This window comes from Bemisia tabaci, chromosome 6, assembly GCF_918797505.1.
Source record: "Bemisia tabaci chromosome 6, PGI_BMITA_v3".
In the NCBI taxonomy this organism is placed as follows: Eukaryota; Metazoa; Arthropoda; class Insecta; order Hemiptera; family Aleyrodidae; genus Bemisia; species Bemisia tabaci.
This window is the reverse complement of record NC_092798.1, coordinates 46,667,224-46,694,145: the sequence shown is the minus strand read 5'-3', so window position 1 is coordinate 46,694,145 and position 26,922 is coordinate 46,667,224. Positions and strand designations below refer to the sequence as shown.

The following is a 26,922-nucleotide window of genomic DNA, read 5'->3' as shown; positions in this document are numbered from 1 at the left end:
TTTCCTCTCCTTCTTCTTCTTCTTCTTCTTCTTCTTCTTCTTCTTCTTCTTCTTCTTCTTCTTCTTCTTCTTTGACAAGGTATCCTTAATCTTGTCAAATGGAGTTAGCACTCAAGAGGATTGCTCATCGTAATATATGCACTAAAATCAGTTTAGTGCTAGATTTGACTCGAATAAGTGAATTAACTTAGACTCTGTAGTCTCCTGTAGTAGCAATTAGATTTGAAATTTTTAACGCATCTAGCGGATTCTACGTAATATTTTGTAAAAATTAAGCCTAAAAAAGGGTTTTCAAGCCATTTTTAGAGTAGAATGTTAGAAATGATCAGGAAAACAATTCCAAATATTTGTGATGTTGGAGAGTTAATGTGATGCGGTAACTATCATAATAATATGAGAAAAATTCGGAACAGTTAAGTCGAAAGCTCGGATCTTTGGTTTGTTTTCAGCGTGGCATAATTTGGCAAACTGGTGTGAGAATGTGAATTTTGTAATGGAACTCTGAAGCGACGATGGAGGCTGCCGGAGCGCTGAGAGTTTCACTAGGTGACGCTCCGTTGCACAGTGAAACAATCTATTGGAACAGGTTGGACATGGAATTTTTTACTCAAACCTATGTTTATTTCGTCTCTTTTTTAAATTTCCAGGGGTTTGTATTTAAAATAAATTTTGCGAGAAAATCAGAGTTTCAACTTTCAAACGTCTGCATTTTGTATTGACGAAGATATGCGTTCTTGAAATTTCCACTTTATGTGTCCTACTTCTGTAATTGACCGAGTCCCTTGTGCGGCGGCTTCGGATCTGATGCAATGGCACACGTCGATCGTCCAAGTCTGGCTGAACTTTGGTGCCCCCGAGCGATCTGTCCTTTTTTCGGCCATACTCGCACTCGCAGACATTCCTAGGCAATTCTTAAACCTATGTCCCAACCCAACTTGGCATTCCCGCATATCAACCAGCTCGAGAGTTGTATGTTTTCTAATCATTAGTCAAGAAAAAAACATCGCCGAAAAAACAAGTACACGAATAAGAATCTTGGTTAAAAAAGTTTCGGTTAACCGCTTATTCGCGATTTCAAATATCCGCGACTGGGATACTAATTCAAATTCAAATTTAAATTTACTTTATTTTCGTTTCAGTACAAATATATACAAGCTTATAAACAAAAAACAAAAAAACGAATATAACACACCCACCAATGACACCAGGGCATTGTGTAGGGTGTAGCCTCTTTCAGATGGATTCAGTTGGATCTAACAGATTTGGAGGCCAAATATTTTTGGAGGTGCGTAAGTTCGCCTCAGGTTGAAGAAGACGTCAAAACTTAAAAAAAAAAAAAAAAAAAAAAAAAAAACTCGAAAAATACCCTCAAATTAACTAAAACTGCATCATAATTGAATCGGTAAGAACGGAAACGCACCACCTCGGTACTCGAAAATGATTAATTTTCATTACAGACAGTCAATTTTCAAAAAGGTCATCGAAGTTATCGCTTCTGTTCCACCTTTGATCTTTAAAGTGTCCTTACGTACTTGACTTTCGGTACCAAAAATATTTTTCTTAGAGTAACTTATTCACCCAGTGCGTAGTTTTGTGTATGTGTCTTGATTATTTTCAGATTTTCGAGTTGGTGTGTTTTCGTTCTCACTGATTTAATTGGTTAACTTTCAAATGCAGTGGAGGGAAGGATCTGACCATGCTTAATTGACGCTCGTAATTCACGGATAACCAAGAGATTTGTCTTGCGTGCCTCGAGCATTAATAAGAGACATTCTCAGAAAAATTGGTCGCGGAATCACGTTTTTGAGACAAGATGATAGATACTTTTTCTCTCCTCTAACTACATACCGACGGTGAAACTACCAAACCACGTATCTCGGTTGCGGTGTTTAAAAATCTACGCTCACATTTTATTTTTTTAAATTAGACCAAATCAATATCATTCCTTGAAATTTTCACAGAATTTTCTCCGCACGAAGAGGAAAAATCACAGACATTTTCAAGACTGGACGTTCAGTAGTTATTCATTTAAAAAATAAAGTATGACAGGAAGTCTGCGACGTCGCAAACCGAGATACGTGGTTTGGTAGTTTCACCGTCGATACGTAGTTTTCGCTTTCAAATTTTACAATCTCTTCATCTTTTCATTGACAAAAATACAGAACTTCAATCCTAATTGGACAGTCAGCAGCGCAAATCTATCAGCGAAGAGATTTCTAAAGAGCAACTTGCAACGTTCCTCAATTTTTTCGATATTAAACCATCTAGCAATAAGCTCTGAACGAAGCTCGGAAGGGGACACTATTGGAAAAATAAGTTCATCGCGGGGAAAATTCAAATTTTCGTCCGAACAATCCTATCCTTCATTTTGTCACATTGACCTTCCAGCCAAAGTATCACAAGCGCTATGCGACGTTTCAAACTTTCCGCCGCCATTTTTTTTCTACAGAAAAATTCTTCAACGAAGCTGTTCGAAAATTTCACTGAATTTTCCTTATGCCGCCGATAAAATTCAGTGACATTTTCTAACAGATTCAACCAACAATTTCTCTGTAAAAAAATAAAATGGCGGCGGAAATTTTGAAACGTCGCATGGCGCTTGTGACACTTCAGCCGGAAGGTGACGATATACGTGCCCGGGTCGCCACAGTCAGGGAAAACCGGGAAAACTGGGAGATGTCAGGGATTTTTAAAAAGTCAGGAAAAACCGGGAAATGTCAGGGAAAATGACGAAAATGTCAGGGAAAATCACCTTCATTTACTTCTTAGAACGAGTTTGAGGTTTCGAACAACAAATTTCACCTAAAAACTATTTTTAAATGATGCCCTCTTAACCATCCGTCACATTTTAATTGTCAGGGAAATCAGGGAAATGTCAGGGAGTTTCATTTTCTAACTTCTGTGGCAACCCTGATGTGCTCTCGAGAAGAAGAGCGATCTTGTATCTGAGCCTACTCGCGCGTAACTGGGCGAACGCTCGAATAGGCACGGTTTTTTCTCGGATTTCACCGCCCATTCGACAACTCTGCAAAGTTCACAGCATCGAGGAAGCAAGTTCCATTGCCTAAGCTGCAAACTTTATTCCTCGCGCATAGTCGCGTCTGTAGCCCGTACTTGCACCTTAAATAATATCTTCCTTCTGGGGTCCTCGCCGTATTGACTCACTCCGTCCGTTCTCTTCCCCCTCTCTCCTTCTTTCTCCCCCCTCCTTCGTCCTCTCGTTCTTCACATCTCTCTTTCTCTCTCCCGCTCCTCTTCCCGCCTCTCTCGCTCTGTCGGAATAAATTACAGCTCAAGCTCTCACGCTGAGCGGTGTCTCTCTCTCAGCGTCATAAAAGCTGCGTTTTTTGTATCTCAGGCCGAGTAGGTTGTGATGTTGTCAATTTTAGGCGGTAATAAGGTTTAATATGCGATATCAAAAAATAGGAGAAAAAACGGGAAACAAGGCTAAAAATTACACATACGTCCATATCCATAATGTTTTTCAAATTTTAACTTGGTTTTTATTCTTGACTTTTAGCTGCAGGTTCCTATTCGGAATTTTTATATTTTATTTTTATTCTTCCAACTGAAAATGGCTCAGTTTTGGAGCGAAACGTCTCGGATGTTTATGTGTGATTTTTAGTCTTGTTTCCCGTTTTTTCTCCTGTGTCTTTGATATCACCATTGTCACGGGCTGCTGTTTTAGAAATTTTAACCTTTAATATGTGACTGTCCCCGCACGATTTTAGCGGCTCTGGTGCTTGCACTAGAGCTGCTATTCCGGACGGTCCCAGCTGGGGAGTATCAACGGACCATGTTACATTGGAGAGACCGCGTGTTGGTTGATGGGAATCGGCGCCATTTTCTGCTGTTTAGGGGGGACTGATTTTATTTTAATTGATATCTTTTTCCTGTGAGCGAATGCTATGTTGTGTAGTGTATTTTTGGAATCATGGTGATACTGTCAATAATTCAAAACGGGTCTGTGCTTTAATCTCGCACTGGAAAAAATGTACTTTACGTTTAAAATTTGAAAATTCAAATCTATAAGTTTTCGCGCTTTTTTCGAAGAATGCCGTGGTTGGAGCTTCCTAGTCATACTACTCGACATCAGCTGATAGCAAACAAAGGTTACCAAGGAAACCGTAAACGCGTAACAACTACCTACCGTCGCCAGAGCCGCTTTCCGACGCGAATGCGTTGGAGCTTCCTGCTTGTTTTTTCTTTGTGGAGCAATTATTTTTGTCATGTGGGTCAAAAAATTGAAATTTGAGTTTTTGATGGACCCTTCTCCTCCTCTGGAATCCTACAGTATAAGTTATGGACGATTTAGTTTGTCTTGTGCCGGAGTATAGGACTTATAGTCATATCTGGCAATTTCTTACTCTAAAAGTGGTAGCTTAGAATATGAAATATCTTCCTCCCAAAAACTCCGTTTTTCAAGAAGGAAACTTCAAACCACCATCGTATCGGTCTAGTTTGGCATTCGAAAGCGCTTGATAAACCCCGAAAGTTAACGCAGCGCTCTTCTGTGCTGTAGTGTGACTCATCCTATCCCAGACGAAGGAACGAATCACATTTCAACGTTGTAAACTTTTAAGGAGGGCGGGATGCAACAAATTTTTAAAATATTTTTGTGCTTCTTTTTTTCATTAAAGTTCAACCTTAAATCTGTACCTAAAAAGAAACATATATATAAGTAAAAAATAAAAAATAAAATAAAATTCCATGCAACGGAGGGTTATGTACGCCGCGTGCGCCTTCACTGAAAGTAGCGATCGCCTCAAGCAACTATTTAGACTCTCCGGAGATCAAATTGCATACCCACTGAAATGAAGGAAACCTCAGCGCATCCATTTCCGCGCGGTTTCGTTTAAGGCGATGCAGGCGCCTTCACTGATCAACTGAGCAACTATTTAAACTCCCTGGAGAACCCACATTTGTACACGTTTCCTTTACTCTGAAAAGCCGCCTCTCTCGAACAGGAAGGTCCATTTGTCTCTGACATTTTTAGTTCGAAATTAAGGAGTTTTTCTTTGACAAAAGATAAATTTAATTTTTCTTCATCAACTGTTTCCAACGCCGTCAAAATTGAATCATAACTTTCAGGTAAAGACAATAAGAGGTAACTGACGATTTCGTTCTCTGTGACGTTGCCTCCGGAATCTTTTAATTCCCGTATTAATGCATCATAACGCAGGAAAAAATCATCCAATTTTTCATCGCCCAAAAATTTGAGGTTAAGAATTTTCTTCCTACAATAAGTCTGAGACAGTATACCCTTCTTTTCGAACTTATTCTTCAAAGCCTCAAACATTTGAAATGCCGTTTCCTTGTCTCGCACATATTCCAACATATTATCGTGTAGGCTTTGAACCAGAAGGGATTTGCATTCCCGCTCCTTTTTTCTAATTGTAGTTATAAGAGATGCAGAATCTTGTTCATTTCTTCTTTGAAGTAAATCATTGATATCGTTTTCTACATAAAGAAGTAGTTCTTTCTCTTCCAAAATCAGTTTCATACGAAATTTATAATCCGCAAAGTTTTTCCCATTGAAAATGGGAATTTTCATTTTTTCTAAATTCATACTTGACATTTTGAGGTTAAAACTTGTAGGTTAAATATAACTCGCCAAAAAAAAAACAATATAACTCCTAGAATTTGGAATTCTTTCGGAGAAAAACTTAAGAGCTGGAAAACGCCTTTCGAAACTTATGTTCTGGGCCCATAACCATTGTTGATTGTAATAAAAGGCAACAATAACCAATTCTAATATTACAATCAACAATAACCACTGAAATGAAGGAAACCTCACCGCATCCATTTCCGCGCGGTTTCGTTTAAGGCGATGCGAGCGCCTTCGCTGATCAACTGAGCAACTATTTAAACTCCCTTGAGATCAAATTGCATAACCACTGAATTGAAGGATATATCAGGGAATTCGGTTTGCCTAGAATCAATTTCACGTTTTCGTGGACCAAAGCCTGTTTTTTTAGTTGGAATGAGGGAAATACTCGAAAAGGCATCACGAAGTGGCAACAGTGCTGTCTGGCAAGGAATGTAAAGGAGCTTGATGATGAACTTTCAGCCTCGGTTTCGGGTGGCCGGGAGCCGAGGCCGAAACTCGCTTACCTATACATTTCATTAGCAAAATATGGGCGTGCTTTGCGATGTATCGATTGTTATGTCATTTAAACCTATGGTAAAGAATCGATTACTAAGGTGTTCGTTGCGAACATCCTGTATATCGATCCTTTTCCATAGATTTAAATGGCATAAAAAATCGATATATCATTATATCGCGATTCACGCCACGCCACTGCCGTCGCGCGCGTGGCCTCTGACTTATTATTTTCTAACCCTCTTAAACGACGAGATCACGAGAAATCTTGCAAAAGTTCTCTTGCCCCGAGTTTATGGCGTCTGTTCTGTTGGATGCGTCGCATAACGAAGCGATAAAAGCGTGGATGGTATTTTGACTCGGAGATATGGACTGCATTTTGCAAAAAGGAACCAAAAGGATTCTACTGTTGCTGGGATTGTGCAACTTAACATTCTTTGTAATAAAACCACCGACATCCAGAAACAATCAAATTTACAAAGGTAATTTTCGTGCTCTTTTACCATTTCGCATAAATACGTCCTTTTAAGACTTTGTCAGATGATTTCCGGAAGGAACATTCCTCGACGACACCGAAAAAAAAGTTAAGTTGATTTAACATTCTGAATGTAGAAAAAGTGTGTGAGAACTTATAAAATGCTGAATTATGTCGCGGCAGTTAGCTTTACATCTCGGCATTGCTAAAGTAACTGCTGTTGTGGATAATTCAGAATTTTATATGTTCTCGAATACTTTTTTTTACATTCAAAATGTTAAATCAACTTAATTTTGTTTTTCGGAGGATTTATCTCCATACCAAAAATTTTGATGTTTCCCAAATATTCACTTAAAGGTTAAAATTTGGTATACACCGATAGCACCCAGAATGCATTGAGCAAAAGCTGGAGTTCCATCTCAACTCGGCGGTCCAAAAAGCGCATAAAAGCTGGCAACGTTTAGTACCTGATTTGCAGCTAATTGTAAGTTCATTCAGCTCACCGGCATGGCGTCTTCTGCCGCTAATACTGAATCCATCGTCAACAACGCTTACCGGTTTCACACGTCCAGCCTCAGCCCGAGAACTGACCGTCCTCAAGCTAAAAATACCTCACCCATTTCGCGCGAAATCATTACCTCTTTAAAGCGGCTTTATTCTGTCCCCAGACAACACCACCTGCTTAAATGACCAGGAGTGGGTCACTGGACCGTGCTGCCACCGGGAAATTTTTCCTTGTTGATTTAATGACTCGATCAACGGAAGGACCTTGAAGTATCAAATGGTCCTGACCCGAAAAAACAACTCAAAACATTTGTGCAATTATTCGATAAAAGGGCATCCAAGCCTTGATTTGCTGCTGTGATTTGATGCATCTTTTTTGTAACCGAGTCGATTTGAAAACTTCATAAAAATTTGTTGAAACGTGTTTTTCTAGTGAAGTGGACTGCATTTAGCAAAAAGGAACCAGCGTGGATACGGTGTTTTCAAAATCGTACAACTTCTTTTTTTCTTTTAAAAATACAAAATATAGGTATCGACTGTATTAAAATTTACAGAATTATTCTCCGTTGAAATTAACAAAACTAATTTGTGGGAAGCAAATACTATTTGCTATTTTCGGAAATTTTTAGATAATTATGAATAAGCAACATCTAATAAGACTGTAATTGCGCTGGTTTATTTTTGCTAAATGCGATCCAAGTAACTCTAATGTTTTTTTGGATTGACTCTAGCAAAAAGAAACCAGCGCGACTACAGTTTTGTGAAAATGTTGCTTCTTCATAATTATCTACAAAATCTCGCAAAATAGAAAATATTTATTTCTCTCCACCGAAAAATGTTTAATTTAACGGGAGGATAGGTAACTGTGTAAATTTTAATACGGTAAATATATTGAGTATTTTTACATGGAAAGAAGAATTTGTACGATTTTGAAAACACTGCGGTTGCGCTGGTTTCTCATTGCAAAATGTGATACAATTGAGAGTCTTGTAGTCACTGTAGCATTTGGTATTTTTATAAAGGTTTCACGCCCTTTCATCGAAAAATGGCTAATTTATACATAGTCAAATAGATGTTGACGTTCCCGTGTCATTCTATATTGAATTCTTATTTTACGCATTTGAGGAACAAAATAATGCAAACATAATGACATAACTTTTTAAAGTCAACGTTAAAAAAGCCGTTACGTCAGACGCTTTTCAATCGATTTAACGTTTAAGTCAATTTTCCTTGAAAATCTATTCTTTGTAGGAACTGTGCTTCTCCTTAGCTGATGGGCAGTGTAATCAGTCACAGAATTAATAATGGATGTAAACAATGTAACGGCAGTAAGTGATTTGCAGTGTCACTTGTCTACTCGCTGTAAGCACGTCTGGTGTATCAGATGGAAACATGTCATTTAAAACTCACGACAATTAATACGGCAATTTCGTCGTCGTCGTTAACTCAACAAGTGCAATAATCACGTCCAGCAATACATGTATCAAAAGCCTCATCTATCGTCTACAGGGAAAGGAACTTTATGGCCACCAGTGGCGTGGCGTGCTTTGCGATTTATCGATTGTTATGCCATTTAAACCTATGGAAAAGGATCGATTAACAGGGTGTTCGCAACGAACACCTTAATAATCGATTTTTTACCATAGGTTTAAATGGTATAACAATCTATATATCGCAATTCAAGCTACGCGACTGATGGCCACATGTATACTGACAAGCCTAAATCAATTCTTTCCCTCAAATGGCCTCACTAAACAAATATTTAGGAAAATTTAACAGAATTACTTTGGAAATAGACTCCTACAAGACTAGAAGACTGGACTAGGTGAGAAATCTTGCGGGCTGATTGTTGATACCCTGGTAAAAATTGGTGACAAGAGCTGCGTTTCAGAATACCACAGGAATTCTTATAGCCAGCTAAGGAAGGCTACAGAAAATCATATACCTGGCTGTAGAATGTGGAGAAAATCATACGGCCGGGCTATACAAAGCGATAAAAAATTATGATATAGTTCCTGTAGCCGGGCTTTACACTTTATCGCCTGGCTGTTGCTTTTTTGCAGGTCTATGGTATTTTGGAACACAGATTCTATGGCCAATTTTTACCAGGGTATTGATAGACAGAGCTGTAGACAAAGGAGACAAAAGGGATATGGAGGGATCCTATTGGTGGAAGCGGGTAGCTGCAATGGACATAGGAGGTAGGTAATAGACTAACTAACGGCAACCCACGAGAGACCCTTAGTCCATTATTTAACCTCTTAGTCTATAAGAACCACCAATTTTAACCAATAGGATGGCTCCATACTCCCTTTGTGATCTTTGTCTATCGCTGTTTCTATAAATTTCAACAATCAGCTTGCAGAGGTGCTTGAAAAGTCGCGAGCAAGGGAGAGACGTGAGCAACAATCGAAAAAATATCCTGACGTCCGTACATCGGAGACTCCCTATGAGTTTGTATTTTATTGCATCATACATCTTCCAACCTGTGTTTTAAATGTGCGACTGATAGAGTGGTACATTAGTGCGGAATTACAAAAAAGGCAAATAAATGTAACGAAAAAACTTGAATAGGCCGAAATTACTCCATAAAATTCACCTATCTTTGACCGTTTTTAAGTTGCCGAGACTATAAGGAGCATTAATGTGGTACACAAACCAGAGCTTCTAAGAAAAATCCCGATTTTCAATTCCTCACCAATACCTCTGAATAGCAGCACTAAAAATGAAAGAGCACGAAAGAACAGGGCGAAATACTCTCCATCCTTCTTTTCGAAGTGAATTCCGAGTGCTGGTTGTCATAAAAGTAGAACCGCATCATTATGGTCGGTAAATTAGTCTAATTGGTCATGCATTTCGAATTTACATACGAACTGGTCCTCTCAAAATATATTTCCAGCAGAAAAAATTGGTGGATTTCCCAATTAGACCACTCTCAATTAGCGGAAAAACTGAGCGAATATCTAATCAAGTGGTATTCGAAGGACTTATGACATCATCGAAGGGTCTCGCCGCACTTGCTCGCGCAAGTGCTCGAATTACCCGGGCCTCTTTTATGGTGTTCGCGTGCCGGAAACCACTCAGCTGGTGTGAGAATTTTTTCGAAACTAAGTTAAAAATAGAGCACGATTTAGTGCTGTAACGACACGGCCCCTACCACGAAATACATGCTGGGATTTGTATCGCACGTATCAGAAGGGAACAATGGAACATACATCGGCAGATCTAGACAATTCGAACGAGGGAAAGCGGAAAGGGGTCCGGGAAGTTTTTCCCAGGAATTTTCGAAATTTTACAGCAATTTACATGCGGTTTGAGTCGATTTTCTCATGAATAATTACTGGATATAAGCGTCCTTCCTTTCCCTTTCCTCCTTTCCTTTTCTTTTCCCTTTCTCCTTTTTTCCTTCCTTTTTTTGAGCGAAGGGGAGGCATATGCCCCTACACTCCCCCTCTTTGATCCACCTTTGGGGAATCAACGCACTTCCAGCTGTTTTGTGGAAATCGGGTCGAAAGATTTAGCATTCCCATTTTTAAAAATAACTTGAAATAACCGAAGTTTTGCTATCCATCAACTGAAACACGTTTCGAGACTCATTTAAATCGGATTTACTTGTACTGAATTTATAAGTCAGAGTATTAAGTTGAAAGTTTGAGTGATCAGTTCCTTTCTGTGATCATAATAATGAACATAATCATTTCACTGTACGGAAACATGCTGGATTCCTTCAGTAACTATCGTTTTCAATGAGACGGAAACGTGGGGGCTTCGATGACGAAGAAGCGCATTCAGTTACCCAGCTATGCAAACTGCCCGACAGGGAAACACGAATAGTCGTATTATTTCTTTTGACAAAATGCGTTACTGACACCTCAAAAGTATAAACATTTTTGTGTAGCTACTTATGGACGGCCTCATTGGCTTCTTTTTGAGATGTCTAAACGTCAAAAGGGATTGTCCTCAATTTCGGATTTTTTTTTTATTTTTTTTTATAAGAATATGCATTTACACATACAGAGAATGGTTAGGCCCGTTTCGATGAACCATTGACTCAATCGTTGGTTCCTTTCTGCTGTATGCGATCCATTTAATATACCTAGGCGGGCATTGTTAAGAGATCTGACACTTACCAGCACAACTTCACCTTCGATAGACTTCTCTTTCGGTGGGAGGAACATTCTGTACAATGACTCGCAGAGAGACATGACTAGTCGAACCACGAGAACTACCAGCTCTATGCCTAAGATACATACGCCGGTGAAAGAGGGTGTCCATGATATCGAACTGAAATGAAACAGAACAAATAATTTGATTTGATTCATTCCAACTATGGGTACTCCTTTAAAAGAGTGCTAAGTTCATTCGTGGACATTGGTGAGTCCAGCGAATTGGCAACATTGTTTTACTCCATTTAAACCTATGGAAATGTATCGATTCCTGGAGGGGCCAGGTGCTCCGACAAGAATCGATTATTTAACATACGTTTAAATTAAGGAAACCCGGTGTTGCCAACTTGCAGGATCCACTTCTGTGCCTTAAGAGACACGAGAGCAGAACAAGTGCCTTGTAATTGTCACCAAATCGCTCTTGTTCAAGCAAAGGTGGATTTTGAAAATGGTCTCTACATTTCTTAAAATTTTGACGACTCAATTATAGTAAGCAACAATAATTTGGTCGAGGTAAGGTGTGACTTTCGTGAGGTGCAATGGAGTAAGAGAAATTGAGTACGTTCATAATCTGACAAAAAATGTAAAATTGAAATTTTAAAATTGACTCGCCGTAACTCGCTTTATTAAACATATCACAAAATAAGGAAATCCTGCAAGACTAATTGGATTGCATTTTTCAAAAAGGAACCAAGAGATCTCCAATGGCGCTAAGATTGTGCAACTTTTTTTTTTTACTTTATTGCAATTTATAAAATGATCATCTAAAAAAGTTTTATCTTTGCTCCCAATAATCTATAAATTCAAGAAGAATATTACCCTTGTAAATTTAATTTGTGGCACGATTTCAGTAATCTTACTGCAAAGAATTTAAGTTGCACAATCCTAGCAACATTGGAATGCTCTTGCTTCCTTTTTGCAAAATGCAATCTAATTGTAAGACTATAAAAAGTTACTCAACCGAATAAATGCGCAAATTGCTTTCCACATTATCTTCAGAAGTTCAACTTTTATAAATAAAATTAAAGCTTATTTTTATAATTCAGAGTTGAAAAGTTCAGTTTTTCAATGATACTCACTTGATATTGAATTTTTTCCTATGAGTAATGTGTTCTTTGTTTCCTATCTGATGGTTTTTGTTACTGGTGGTATGACTTGTGTTTCTTTTTGTAACTCCATTTATGGTCGTCATTTTCCTCTGTAACACACGATACACACACAAAAAAAAAACATAATTAGTTGTTTATTCAATGCTGAGAGATCTCCCTGACCTATTATTCAAAAAGGCCTATAACATCTTTGAATAAGGTATAGGACTCTAGTGTCAATATGAGCGCTCTTAACTTCACTGTTGAAACAAAAAGGATTGTCAAAATATAAGTCAAATGCATTTACTATCACCTTCGTAAAGTGTTGGTCACATTAAGTCGTTCACAGGTTCAGCCGACGCTAAAAAGTATTTTAATGCTTTACGCTGCACTTGTATTGAGCTTTTAAAATCAATAAGAGAGGACCAAATTTTTGCCTGCTATTTGGCCAGAAAGATGCAAAAAAACCTGCCAAATTGTGTTTATCTTGTGAGACAAGATATTGTCTCACAAGATACAATAGTTAAACTTATATAATGAACCATAAAACTAGATACCATTTTCAATTTTTTAAATTTCATTTTTTAAAAATCATAAAAATGTCGATCAGCCTTTTTTTCTTATCGGAGGCGCTTTAGTTATATAATTTACCTAGGATGTCCCCCCCCCCCCCATATTCTCAGGTCAAGCGAAAAGACGTCGAACCTAATTTAATCTCATAACTTTGAGCAAACCTCGTGCAAAAGCTAAACCAACTTATAATATGCTTTACTAATTACAGTACATTCCAAACTCACCGGAACGTTAACATTTTATTAATTACTTTGAATTACCGCAACGCTCGTCACTTGCGATTGACTGTATGAATATGTAGGACCATTCTAAGTGCCGTATAATAGTCCAGTGTTAGGCGCTGTGCCACACCCCCAACTTCACGCTAATCAAACATCGGAATTTGCATTTCTTTTATTTTCTTTAATCGTGAGATTCTGCGCAGAAAGAGCAATTTTCATGGAATTTTCCTCCGGCAATTAAACGAATTATCGTTTTTAAACCTCAGGCATAAATAATCGTACTTAAATAGTTGACCGGGTTAAAATATTGTAGTGCCGAAAAAGTAACCACGGAATAATCACATAGAAGTGTTTATATTATATAATGAAGAACTCAAACTGAATTATCTTCATTTTCCATTGTTAGATTATTTTGATCTATTTTCTGATATCATTTGACGTTTACACGGGTTGATAACAAGCGATTTTACTTGATGTGAAAAATAAGAGGAGCATGAATGCTAATACCTGTGGATTTGAAGTCACATTTCTTTTCCTATATAGTAATCAGAACAACGCTACTTTAGTGGTAACAACTAACAATAGCTTGTTACCGATAATAATGTTTATTGTTACCGGTACCAAAATACTTGTAAACACTTTATTACTGAGACTACTTCTAGGAAAGGAAAATTGACTTGAAATCTTGTAAAAACATAGTAGGATGAGTGATTATTTTGTCTTTATGGTCGACTCAAATTCATAAAAACCGTTGCACATAAAATGTTTCCCTAAACTAAATCCTTTTCTCTCATGTTCGTTTCAATTTTACTCCTCAATAGTACCCCGAAACATGGTACCTTGCAGAAATGTTTTTAAGACATTTCGGATTGAGGAATACCGGAAATATAAAACAAGGGGCATTTTGTGGCACACTGCACTTCGTCAAGAGACACTTTTAACCTGCTTTCGAAAACAATGAGTAACAGGCTCATCGCAAGCATTGTCACGCCACGAACTATCCAAGTGAAATCGACCCGAGCTCATCTGGATCCGCGCATTCTTTGAGGAGGACATCCGTCAGATTTTACTTTGAAAGTCTGAAAGATTAAGGTGAATCGTCAACGGTGTGATGAAAAAATTTTCCTCACAGAGGGCGCCCTCGCTGCTTGGAGAAAAATTTTCAGAGTGCAATATGAGAACTTCCCTCTAATAATAATATCCTCATCAAATTTCTTTCCGATACATCCGAAGACAACGGCAATTCCGGTTGTTTCAAAAAGAAATTCGATGAAAATATTATTGGCGGAAAAGTTTTTCCTCGTATATGTTGTGATATTTGTTATTGTGCTTTGTGGTGAGAGCCCAGCCGGCCAACCTTGAATCTGAGTGTTATCAAAATTAGAGAGAATTTTCAGTTTGAAATGTCAATCTCTCTACAGACAGCGAAACTGAAAAAAAAAACTGTTCACTGAAGCTCCAAAATTGACTTTGAAAAAAATAACAATTAAATTAAAGCAACCAATCAGGATAGATCGATCGCTCTCAGAAGTTGTGACGGTCATTCTTAGAGCTGTACCTATCTTTTTCTATTATTATGTCAGATAATGGTAAAATCGAAAAATGTTTTTGTTTTTTCATTATTTTAAATGGTCTACTGCATCCTGCGATTTTAAAGTATTTATGAACGGTTCGGTAAGGCCAGGTCCATACAGTCAGGACTTCCACCGTCAGGGAACTTAATGAAGTCATGGAAAACCTCTAACGTTACGGAAAATGACAAAAGTGTCAAGAAAAAATTACTTAGTAATCTTTATTTGCTTCCTAGAATAGGTTTGATAATTCTAACGACAGATCTGACGTGGAAACTATTTCAAATTGCGTCTTTTAAATCATCTGGCATGCCCATAAGTGCCAGGAAATTTTACCAAAATATCTTAGGGAAATCAAGGAAACGTCATGGAATTTCATTCTCTAAATTCTGTGGCAACCCTGTGTATTTTCAACAATTTGGCATTTCTGCAATAGAGAATTTGCAGGTGTCAGAAATTTGATGAATTTTGTGTTTAAGTGGAAACTACTGAGTGAACTGAACACGCGCGAGGGTACCCTTGGTTCATAAATTGAACAATTATTGGAGAGGACATGATAAAATTATCTAGTCTGCTAAAATGCATGTGTTTAAATGGGAAATGCCGCCAGATGACATCACTAGGCAATGCATTTTCCCACATTTAAATCTATTTTTACATTGTTTTCCATATCAGAAAAAAATTATAAAAAATACTGTGTAATCAGCTCTTTAAGCAATTTCAGAGGAAGCAATTAAAAATGTGCATGCAAATTCTCCATTGTCAGGGAATTTCACCAATATGTGTCAGGGAAATCACCACTGGAACAAAAAAACACATTGAATCTAGAGTCCAGACTCTTAAAAACATCGACAAGAAAAAATACTCTCGATTCAATCGGAGTTTTGCTTAAATCAAGAACCAAGCCGCTTAATTTGAGCGGATTTCCTTTTGATTAAGCAAAAATCCGATTGAATCAAGAGTATTTTTTCTTGTCAATGTTTTTAAGAGTCTGGACTCTAGATCCAATGTGTTTTTTTTCAGTGAGGGGTATTTATTTTTCAAATTCTGTGGCAACCCTGAACCACCACGGAAGCGTTCTACTTTCACCGGGTGCATCGATTATCCGGCCGATAAGTACGAAAAACTCTCAAGTATGACAACAGCGGAATTTTGCCCGATGCGAGCGATAAACGGATCCGTTGTGTGGAGTCATCGATCATGCGAGCTCGCGGCGAGAGTGAGGTTAAACGAGTTCCCTTTGTCGAGAGCAATGCAAAGACGTTACGACGCCGACGTCTCAAAGACTCCGTTTCATTGCGGGTAAGCAGCGCGTAATCTATGCCTCCCGGCTGCCAATTCCCCCGTTTAACCTCATCAGAGGGAGCAAACACCCGATCGAACGCCGTGAATGCAAATCCAGGCTCCGTTTCCGACGCAAACGTACTCGAAATAACTACCTTGCGCATGCGCAGTCGAATCAGCTTCTTCGGCTGAAGTGAAAGGCGCAGAAATGGACTCGTGGTAGTTTAGTTTTGACAGGCTGGTAAATGCTTCAGCCATGGGTACATTCAGTGTGCCGTCATAGAAGCGCGCGCAGTCAATAAGTTATGGTCAACGATGTTCCCATTGACTGTAATATCGTGCTAAGGTCCAGTTACACAATCAAATTGAGACATCAAATTGGGCATCTCATTGGTTGTATCCTCACCTCAGGTCTTTTTCCACCAATCAGAGCTTCGGTTTGACGGCTTAATTTGATCGTGTAACTGAACCTTTAGAGAAGAATGCTGTATGAGTCTCCAAACGTTACCGAATCTCCTAAGATAAAACTCCAGGAAAACAAGGCCCTCTCCTCAAGAGCGCGGTTCAAGGAACTTCGGGCGAACTTGTTCCAGGAGCTTGTTATAGCTCAGCTGCGCTGGTTCCTGAAACCCAAAATTCGTGGAGCTAATTCGTCCGAACCTCAGACTGATCATTGAAATTGATAGACAGAGCGATTATGGAGCGATTCTGTTGGTTGCAACTGGTGGTTCTTACAGACTGAGGGGTAAAATGACAGACAGCATGGTAAAATTATGGACTAACTGTCGAGTCTCTTCGGTTGCCTTTCCCTTTTGACAAGGCAGCGTGGATGAATTTTTATCGATGGCTAAACTTGAAAAGAACGTACCGTAATTTGCAGCGTTGCGCATCCTCGATGCTATTATTTAGAAAAAGGGAAGATATTAAGAGAGGTTTGTCTGTCGAAGTGGGCCTAAGAGAGCGTGAAGCGCCCTCTGGGGGTTGGGCCGGGTAGCGGCCAGGGGGCATAGCCCCCTGGTAATTTATATCCCGGCATTACTTTCAAGAAAGCTCTTTGCGTCAATCAAATAATAAACTGAACTCCAAGACCATAAACTGCGATAATTTTTTTTTCTTTTTTTTTACAATAATAAGGTCGCATGGATCAGCATGGCTCATCAAATTTTGACATAAAAAAAAAAGGAAAAAGGAAAAAAAAAAAAATATATCAGGAGACATTAAATGATATGAGATCAACGCAATGATGGTGTATCACGATTCGTTTCTTCCGGTGGCTCTAAAAAATCTGCGGCAAAGTTACGACTGTTAATACGTCGAAGCGAGTATTTTGTAGCAACTTCACTTCCAAAGGCCTTGAGGCGATTTGCGCTTTACGGAATGTACATGGAGTATCGATATCCGGATAATTCAGTGCGTCTGATGACATAAATGTAGGCGTACTTCCGGTACCGGTAACAATTTAATTAGGACAACAAATCCGAAATTGAAGAGGTGAAACCTTCTTGTTCAATGATGTTTTAAACTTATGTCGGTGAGGGAAATATGAGCGAATATTAAAAATATGTATTATTAGGAGAAAGAAAAAAAAGGAAAAAGCTCGCTCATTCCAGCGCTCCAGCTTTAGTGACGAATATTTTGAATACTGTTGAAATGTTACTCTCTTTATTCGACAGTCTTCGGTCTGAATTCACGCAACGAAAAAACGTTTAATATCTCAGTTATGAGTTATTTTAAGCAACTTTCGTTGCCAAAATCGTGTTCCACGTTGAATTTCAATTGGGAGACTTGAATCAGAATGCTTTAAATTTCGCCCTGTCCACTGGGCCATCGGGATGCTCTTTGGAGACTTAAACGCTAGGGTAAGAAAGTAAGCGACCGCTTATTCGGTACAACGAGAGACAATGTTGGGATGCTGAGAGGGATAAATTATAAGAATGGATTATTTGCAGGTGTCTCAAATTTTGTAAATTCCATGTTTAAAATGAAATTATTAAGAAAAAAACGGAGCACGAGGATATCCTTGGTTTCTAAATTGAACGAATATTGGAGGAAATATGGCAGAATAACCTAATTCGCCAAAATACATAGGTATGTTTAAATGGAAAATGCCACCAGATGACATCACAAGGTGCCAAATTTTCTCACTTTTAAATCGATTTTTCTCAGATTTCCCATTTCAGAAAAAAATCATGAAAAATACTGCGAACTCAGATTATTAAACACTCTCAGATGAAGCAATTCAATTTTTGTGTGCAAAATCTTCATTGTAAAATAACCTTTTAGCTCTCATCCAAAAGTCTCGTCACTGTGCAACTTTGCAAAGGTCGGGCGAAACGAGATCAATTATTGGACGTATTTTTCTGCCAAACGAAACTGTATGAATTAAGACAAGAGCCCTGAGACCCGTAAAAATTTGTGCATAAAAGGGCACACGTCATAATGCACATGGTTCTGTTTGATAGAAATCCGTCCAATTTGCACGAGTTGCGCTAATGCGCTCTGCGGCCGCACCTGAGAGATCGATAGAAGCCCAAGCTTTGTATCGGAACCGCACCGTGCAAGGTCGCGATGCGTTTTGGCACTTAACACCTCACTCATTGCTCATTCGGCAGCGGTCTCGCTAAGAAACTCTACCGTGGTAAGAAAAAACATCATATGAGCAATCAAATGTTGCCAAATTTCCTCTCGAAAAATATTTAATTTTTAAGAAAGTTACGACTATTTTTCCTTGAAATTTTCAGGCATTTTAGATCAAATTACGAATTATTAGACTCCCTGAAAAATCGGAAGAAAATATTGACAAACATTTTCGAAAAATCGTAATTTGTCGAAGAAAATTTGGCGACGCCTGAAGGCTCAAACGTTGTTCTTCCTAAAGCCCGGCAGAACTGCAGACAGACCGTGGCTGCAAATTTGTCCATTGAAGTCACGTATCCAATTAGGAGGAAGGCCGCAGACACAGATTCAATGTTTACCTCTGTATTTATGAGCTTTAACGTAAGATAGGGCTCATACAGATGCAACGAGAAGTTTAAAAATAACTTTATTTTTTCTCTTTTGGCAAAGAGAGCCTCATGAAATTTTGTTTAATTTCCAGTGTCTGAGGATGAAATCTTTGAGCATAATCGACAATGATCGTAATTTTGAGAATAGCTGAAGGGTTCAAAAGTGTTGAAAACTAAGTGGCAGGGTATTTAATTGAAATGTTTATGCAATACTCAATTTTAACCAACAGGCTGAAAGGAAAATAATGTAGGAACTTTTCAGCGGAGATTACGAGTGTAATATAGAAAAGGTGGTTGATCATTTCGGTAAGAATTTCAATATCTGACAGCTGCTAATCCAATTATTTTTAAATCGTATATATATCCATCTCTCTCTTCATTATATAACGAAAATGTATTTTTTTTATGCAACTTCGAACGTTTATGGTGCAGACTCATAGGCCTTCAATTTATTCAAGCCACTTTCGATGGGCAACTCTCGGGACTTTTTACGATAATCATGGTGTCACTTACTAAACGACTCCTGCTATACTCCTGTATTCCTCTCACATGTTCTATCCTGACGTTCAAGTTCCCACTTTTGTCACATCTAATTCTAACGTCAAAACGAATATTGATGCCAATCAAACTGTTTTGAGTGCATTTACAGACAATTTATTTTCATTTGGATCATTGTAAATTGTTTTTGTACCAAAAATAGTGATGACTTGAAAGTTCAAATAAGCATCTCCAGGAGGGCCTTATGGATTTTACGCTCCCACCCTGTAGAATTTGCACACTTACATTTTATTGCTTCATCTCAAAGTGCTTAATGAGCTACGTTCACAGTATTTTTCATATTTTTTTCAGAAATAAATGAAGGAAAATGTAGGGAAATAGAGTTAAAAGTGAGAATACATCCCTTTTCATGACGTTGTATCAGCTGGTGTATCAACAAATGTATATTAGCAGAGATTAGGTTATTTGTCATATGCCCTCCAATAATTATTCAATTTAGAAACCCGGGATGTCCTTGTGCTTACTTCTCTTAGTAGATTCATTTTAACCTTAAAATTTACAAAATTTCAGACACCCGCAAATTCTCAATTCCCATAACCTCCCTTCTCCACTCGAAAAACTTCACGATATGAAGTCGGCGAGTAAAAAGGAAAACCCGAGCGGAGATTTAGAAACACCGCTTTGGAGATACGCGGTTTCTAGCAACGGGTGCCTCGTTTGAGAGGCCGGCATCGGGTGTCGCACAGTGGATCCAGAGAGCAAGTCCGATATAAATATTTTGCTATAATTGCAAATTTGTACGTACATTTTGTCTAATTTTGAATTTCAAGGAGTGCTCCTGAAATAAAATTTTTCGGGGAGACCAATGGGCCCACTTCTAAAACCTTAGCGTTTCGAATTCACGGCATTATAAGCTTTTAAAGTTCCCACATTTTTCTCGACTTCTGCAATCGACTTGTTCCATTGTGCGTCGTATTCGCACAAGGATGAGCGAGCAGTCGAGCACCGTGTGAGCTTTCTCCACGCGGCGGCGGCGCGGCGGTGGGTTCCAGCGGCACTTCCGCTGTTCCTCCTCGTCGAGGCGCGTCGCGACGCCGCGCCGCGCTGGGCGCCGTGACGCGAAACTGCATCGGTCGTTCACGAGCCGGACGCTCCGGTGATCGGTGTCGGGCGCCGAGAGCCGACTTCATTTGCCGATCGGTTTCGTCACTAAACCCCTATTTCTCGTCTCTTTCGCGGCGCACACTGGTCGGAGTCAATAGGAGAGGTCGAACAAAATCACGAAACTTTGAAAGTATATATTTTCGACGATATGATTCAAAAAAGTTTAAGAGTGGTTCGATAGAAACTTTAGTGAAAAATCCTTTCAGAACCACCCTTTGAAATTGAATTTATGACGGAATAAACATACAAATTTGAAATTTTAGCCGAAAATCTCATGTCCGACCTCCTGTATTCGTTCGTTCCATTGTGCGGCGGCTCTGTCCATTCAGATCAGCGGGCCGATTATTGAAATTGATAGACAAAACTATAGACAAAGAAGACGAAATAAATGTAGAGGGATCCTATTGGTGGAAGCGAGTGGTTGCTATAGACAGAGGAGGTAGGTAATAGACTAACTAACAGCAACCTACGAGAGACCCTATAGTTAGTCGGTCATTTTCTCCCTTAGTCGATAGGAAACCATGCATTTTAACCAATAGGATCGCTCTATACTTCCTATTTCTTCTTTGTCTATAGCTTTGCCTATCAATTTAAATAATCAGCCCACAAATGTGCTCATTCCACCGTTCTTCTGCGCTACTTCATTATTTAGATGCACTTTGAAAAAATGAATGAGTGATTTCGACTTAGCTAAACCAAATTGGTGTTTTACTCCAACTTATTGGTACTGCACAGCAGACTTCGAGATTGTACCCCGACTCAATGGTGTAGCAATAGTTACTTAGAGCACAGCACCAATACCTTTGCCGCATCCTCCGTGCAGCGCTAATAAGATGATGCACATCATACATTGGACTACATTTTGCAATTAGGAACTACTATTTCTGGCTCATTTTAGAAACAAGGCATTTGTCATTAGTTTACTTATGCGGATAAGAGCTTTTACGAACGAGCTGGAAGTCGTAGAACCTAATTGCAAAATAAAGTCAAACTTGGGTTAGCTGTGTCGAAATCATCCAGTACTTTTTTCAGTGACCAAAGCATAACCATCATATGTTAATTGCTTGTCATTGACTGGTATTTTTGTGACTAGATTTTAAAAGATCGAGTAGCAAAATACAAGATAGGCAGATTTTACCAAGCTCCCAATCGATTTTTGACTAAGTCATATAGTATGGTAACTTTTGTCCTTTTTTGACTTTGAAGGTTGACCTAGGCTCTCGTTAGGATGGTAATCTACGGACTAAAATTTCAGTTCTCCAAAATAACTCCGCTAATGCTGGTTGTAGATCTTTACTATAAAACCACTTAGCACATTCAAAAAAATCCTCGCAGTTTAGTAATCAATTTAAAATCCCCAAATGTAGGTTGCAACTTTTGTTTACGTTAGCGTAATGAACGTAAACTAACACTTCGCCTCCTCATCTAATAGAAATGAAATGATTGGGGGCGTGCCAATAAATCTGTATCCACCATAGCGCATAGCTCAATTCTCCCACGACGCTTGTTCCTATGTTCACATGGTGGTTTTAATCGAAAGAGATGATTCGCTCGTAGGACTCTCATCGACAGGTAAAGGGAGCGTCTTTTCAATAAATTAGACGGTTCAACACCTTCGACACTCCTTTTAAATTAAATAGGTGGGAGCATAGGACCAGTTCGAGTTGGAGTTATGCAACTTGTTTCTCTGCTACGAATACTGGCCGCAGGGATCTAGTCCGTAGGCAGTCGAAAAATAAGCACGTTGCCAGAATGAACGTGTTAATGCAAAAATAAACTATGTGAATTAGAATTCAATACAGAGAATGTACGTACAAAGCATTTGTGTGCTTCATAGCTCGTTTTGATTTAATTAGCTCATGGTTCCTGGTAGCATAATTACGCACGGATGGATTTTTATAAATTTGGACTATTTTTGCTGAAATGACCTATTTGCATAGAGTTTGCATGAAACATAATTTTTCTTAGCATAAATAGGTACGTCCAATGATAATCACTTTCTTGCATGCAGTGAGTATTTTCATTAAGTCATCGATTTTTGCATAACATTTTATGAAAAACACGAGGGCGATGATCAGTTCAGGCCAATATTCATAAAAATATCATACGAAACCCTCTTTCAGCATGAATTGTCATATTGAATACATAGTGGATTCTATCATTGACGTCAGTCTATTCACCTTTATCAAGACCTCTTGATGGGCTTTTTTTAACCCTGAAATTAATTTTAGAGGAAATAAGTAACACCCATGTGATTTTCCCGACATTAAACCTAAGACAATATAATTGAGCCGAAAATTCTCTTTGCAGTCGAAAACTCCATAATATACCCCAAAACGAAAATACAAAACGGCAAAAATTAATAAAACTAGAACTGCACAATAAAATGACTTGACTTTTTTTGGTCAGCATACTCCTAATTGTTGGTTCCCTGGCTACCAAGAGGAATTAAAACTACTCCAAAACCTCCCAAGCATTTTATCGAGTATTTTTACCCTTAACATTTTTCTTGCATTTTTTTGTTGATAAATTATTCGGGCTAGTTGTGTATTTTATTCTTATTTTTAATATAGATGTATAATCAGAGGAATTTCATTGATCCTGTTCAACCGGCGTTAATTAGCTGGTGCTCGTATGAGCGCTTACCAGTTATTTCTTCTCGGATCCGCAAGTGCTAAAACTTCGCAGACCGTAGAATTCAAGGGCGAGTGGCAAAATTCTGAAGCTCGCAGTGTTTGTGAGCTAATGCGCCTCGGTATCTAAAGGGCCCTAATAACTGCCAGAGGGAAGATTCTTCAAGTAGATGATCTCGTTATTTTACCTTGAAGGCGAAAAAAAAAAAAAAAACTAACGCGGCGAATGTTTCTGCACATTTTCTCGCCGATTTGGCCACTCAATGCCAACGAAGTCCTTAGATTACATTCTCGTTCTGCTGTATTAAGAAAGAACGCCATATCAGCCCCTAGGCGTTGCCAATTTCTCTTGAATAAAATGCGAATTATGAGAGAAACATGCAGTTTCAGTTACCGTCCTTTCAATTTTTCGAAGAGTTGTTGTTGTTTTTTAAAAAAAAAAAAAAAAAAAAAAAAAAATGCGGACTAAGATATTTCAAAATTTCAGGGCACAATATTCACACCCTCCTCAAAAATCAATATTTCGTAGGGGGAAATTTAGCCATATTCAAAAGTTCATACGGTGTTTTTCCCTAGCACAAGGCTATGCGCTGCGAAATCCAGCTACCCCTGTTCTGAAAAAAAAAAACGCCATATGTGCATTGGAATCCTGAAAAATTTCCTCCCGTAAAATTTTTATTCCCGAGGAAAATTTGATATTATTTTTTCGTTGAGATTATAAGACACTAGAAAACATGCAGCTGAGAATGAGTATCGGAAGAAAATATGAAGATTGAATCCTACTACTACTAACAGGTCGCCTTGGTAAAAATTGGCAGTAGAATCTGTGTTCCAAAATACCATAGACCTACGGCTGTAAGATTTCCAATAGCTTCTATAGCCGGCTACACAATTTCTTATAGCCGTTTATAGCCGATGGCGATTAAGCAACAGCTAGGCGATAAAGTGTATGCTAAACGTTACTAATTACGGATGCTAGGACTTAGTGAGTTTTTGGAATACTGCTCTCTTTTTGGGCCGTAGTATCTTGATTTATTTTGCGAGGAAAGCTCCGTACTTTTGATGGATGCCTGCCATTCCTAATATATTAGAGCGCCTTCAATTTCGTATGATACTGTGCAATACCTCTGGTGCGAAATAGTTGCTTCAAGCGCCGTGGCAGGCGGGCAGCCAGCGCAAACACGCATTGGCGCCTACAAACCTAACAGGGATACTTCACGCGTTGCGCAATGCGTGAAGTATCCCTGTTAGGTTTGTAGGCGCCAGTGCGTCGCCGCTCCGCTTTGTGTTAGGCTCTAATATTTAATCTGGCGGAGTCAGCGTTATTCAACCCATGATTTTGAAATGTTTCCACATCATGTATGGATTATTCTCGTTTTAATTGATGAAAAAACATATGTAATAAAGGAAAATATAATGTGTGTTTTGTAAATATTAAGGTGGTTCCGTATCAAACTTAATGATTTCCAAAGCACACGAATTTCTACACAATTTCTTATAGCCTTTTATAATCGATGGCGAAAAAGCAACAGCCAGGCGATATAGTGTAAAGCCCGGCGATAGGAACTATAACCCGGCTGCATAATTTTTTATCGCTTCGTATAGCCCGGCCGTATGATTTTCTCCGCATTCTACAGCCAGCTATATAATTTTCTGTAACCTTCTTTAGCCGGCTATAAGAATTCCTATGGTATTTTGAAACGCAGCTCTTATCGCCAATTTTTACCAGGGCGCTCTTATAGCGCTTCTGAGCGCTCTGCGACACCCAACCGCCACTGATAGCGATCTTGCCAGAGCTCCTTCGGCAGATCGCATCTCCTCATTTCCTGCCTTATTCCCACAATCCACGATTTGGCAGGGCGCCTCCTAGATTAAATCCACAAGATTCATACAAAGCTCGTATTTTCAACAGAAATTTGGCAATGTCTAAAGGTTTATATGACTTTTTTCCAGCATGGTAGGGTAAGACACTCGATCGACGAATGCCCGGAGCGTTGAAGTGCCACAGCATTGACAGTCATCCACTTGACTCGCTGCGCCGTCTACTCGTTGCCCCTCTTACGTATGGGCGTAACTCAATTTCAACATGAGCCCCGTTTTCCATATAAATCCATGCTTTCTGGGGTTCATTCGAAAATCGAGACGCGCTTTGCGTTGTTAGACCTACATACTCTGCGGCTTTCGGTCGGTATGCTGTGCTGCTGTGCCAGAGGCTGTTCTCGCAGATTGGCAACACTGTTATTCCTCCGTATAGATCCATTATCAATAATCGATTCTAGGTGAGGTAGCCTGTTTAGGTAAATACCGATTGTTTTCCATGAATTTAAATGATCGAAGTCCATCGTTGCCAAATTATTGTAGTATCTAAAATGTCGTGGTTGAGACCATGTCAAACTAATTTTACACAATTTTAGAATGAGAAACTAGATCTGCCGCATATCTTAGATCTAATTTCAATGCTGATCTGAAGACAACTGAACTTTGTTGCTCTCTGGAAGTGTGTAAACTTATTTGCCGCGGACCCTCACACGTAACGCCGTATGAGCCTTCGAATTTTGCCAAATTCTATCGAATACACTTCTTATTTTTGAGAAGTACCACAACTTTTCTGACACTTTTCGATAAAATCATCCCAACTGTATTTTACATTGCTTAAAACGCTCTCGTAATTTTTTTTTTCTTTATATACTGGGAACCTAACAATATTCTGCGTCGAAATTGTGTAAGTATATATTCTTTGCAATATAGATAGATGAGGAGGCGAGACAAGTGACCTGACATGACCCCTAACATGGTACCTAAGTAAAAAAAAAAAAATCAAGTTTTCAGCAATTCGATCAATTTTTCTCATTTGATCTAGGCCTGTTGATACGGAGAGAGGAAAGGAGGGCAATTGCCCCCTGCCCTCACCTATGACGCTAATGATTTTAAGGATTGTTTCTCTTCCAATGAAAAGCCTAAAAACGTCAGAAATCCCCCAAGGCGCGCCTCGTCGTGCTACAAGTTTCGGGATTTCATCATGGACACTCGGTCGAACCTGACGCGTGCGCTAGGTGAGCGCTCAATGACCCCTCATTCATGAATGAAACACACACTAGTATTATCCCGAGCTGTGATTTTTTTATACTCGGGTGCCACACGAAAAAGCAGCCCGACAATCACAGTGCTGGATCTCGATACCGGCCCCAAACCGTGAGTTTACGTAAGTTCACATCCATCCAGACAGAGCCGCTTTGGCTTGTTAAACCTCGCATGGCACATTTCGTCATCGAGCACCGGGCATCTGGGGGCGGGGGGGGGGGGGTATTGGGGGTATTATTTTACCCGATGAGGAGTAACTAGTCGAGGAGCACCTTGTTTGGCCGTTGCGTACATCATCTCAAAACTCATCGGTACCTACTGTCCAGTGCGAGCTTGCCATATCGCACCTCACTGGTAAAAAAATTCTTGGGTTATTATTTTGACTTAAAGCGTCGTTTCTCGACGGCAAAATTCGGTGTTCTTAAGCTAAAGAAAAATTGTTTCGCTGTCGTGTTTTTAACTTAAACTTAATTATAACAAAACGGCGCTTCTTAAACTTAAAAAAAAAACTGATGTTCAGTTGAATCCTCACGGATTTAAGTGAACAAAAACCAAA

At 39.0% G+C, this 26,922-nt stretch overlaps 1 protein-coding gene across 2 annotated transcripts in view; it reads right to left on the bottom strand.

Moving 5' to 3' along the window:
• The window catches only part of LOC109030069 (17-beta-hydroxysteroid dehydrogenase 13), a 73,293-nt gene that overhangs the window by 17,095 nt on the left and 29,276 nt on the right, over nt 1-26,922 (bottom strand). For both annotated transcript variants that reach the window (XM_019040833.2, XM_072301714.1), the window contains exons 3-4: nt 12,328-12,446; nt 11,213-11,366 (exon numbers count right to left, since the gene is read on the bottom strand). In XM_019040833.2, coding sequence (XP_018896378.1) covers nt 11,213-11,366; nt 12,328-12,440 — 267 coding nt within the window. In that variant the 5' untranslated portion in view covers nt 12,441-12,446. The remainder of the gene's footprint in view (nt 1-11,212; nt 11,367-12,327; nt 12,447-26,922) is intronic.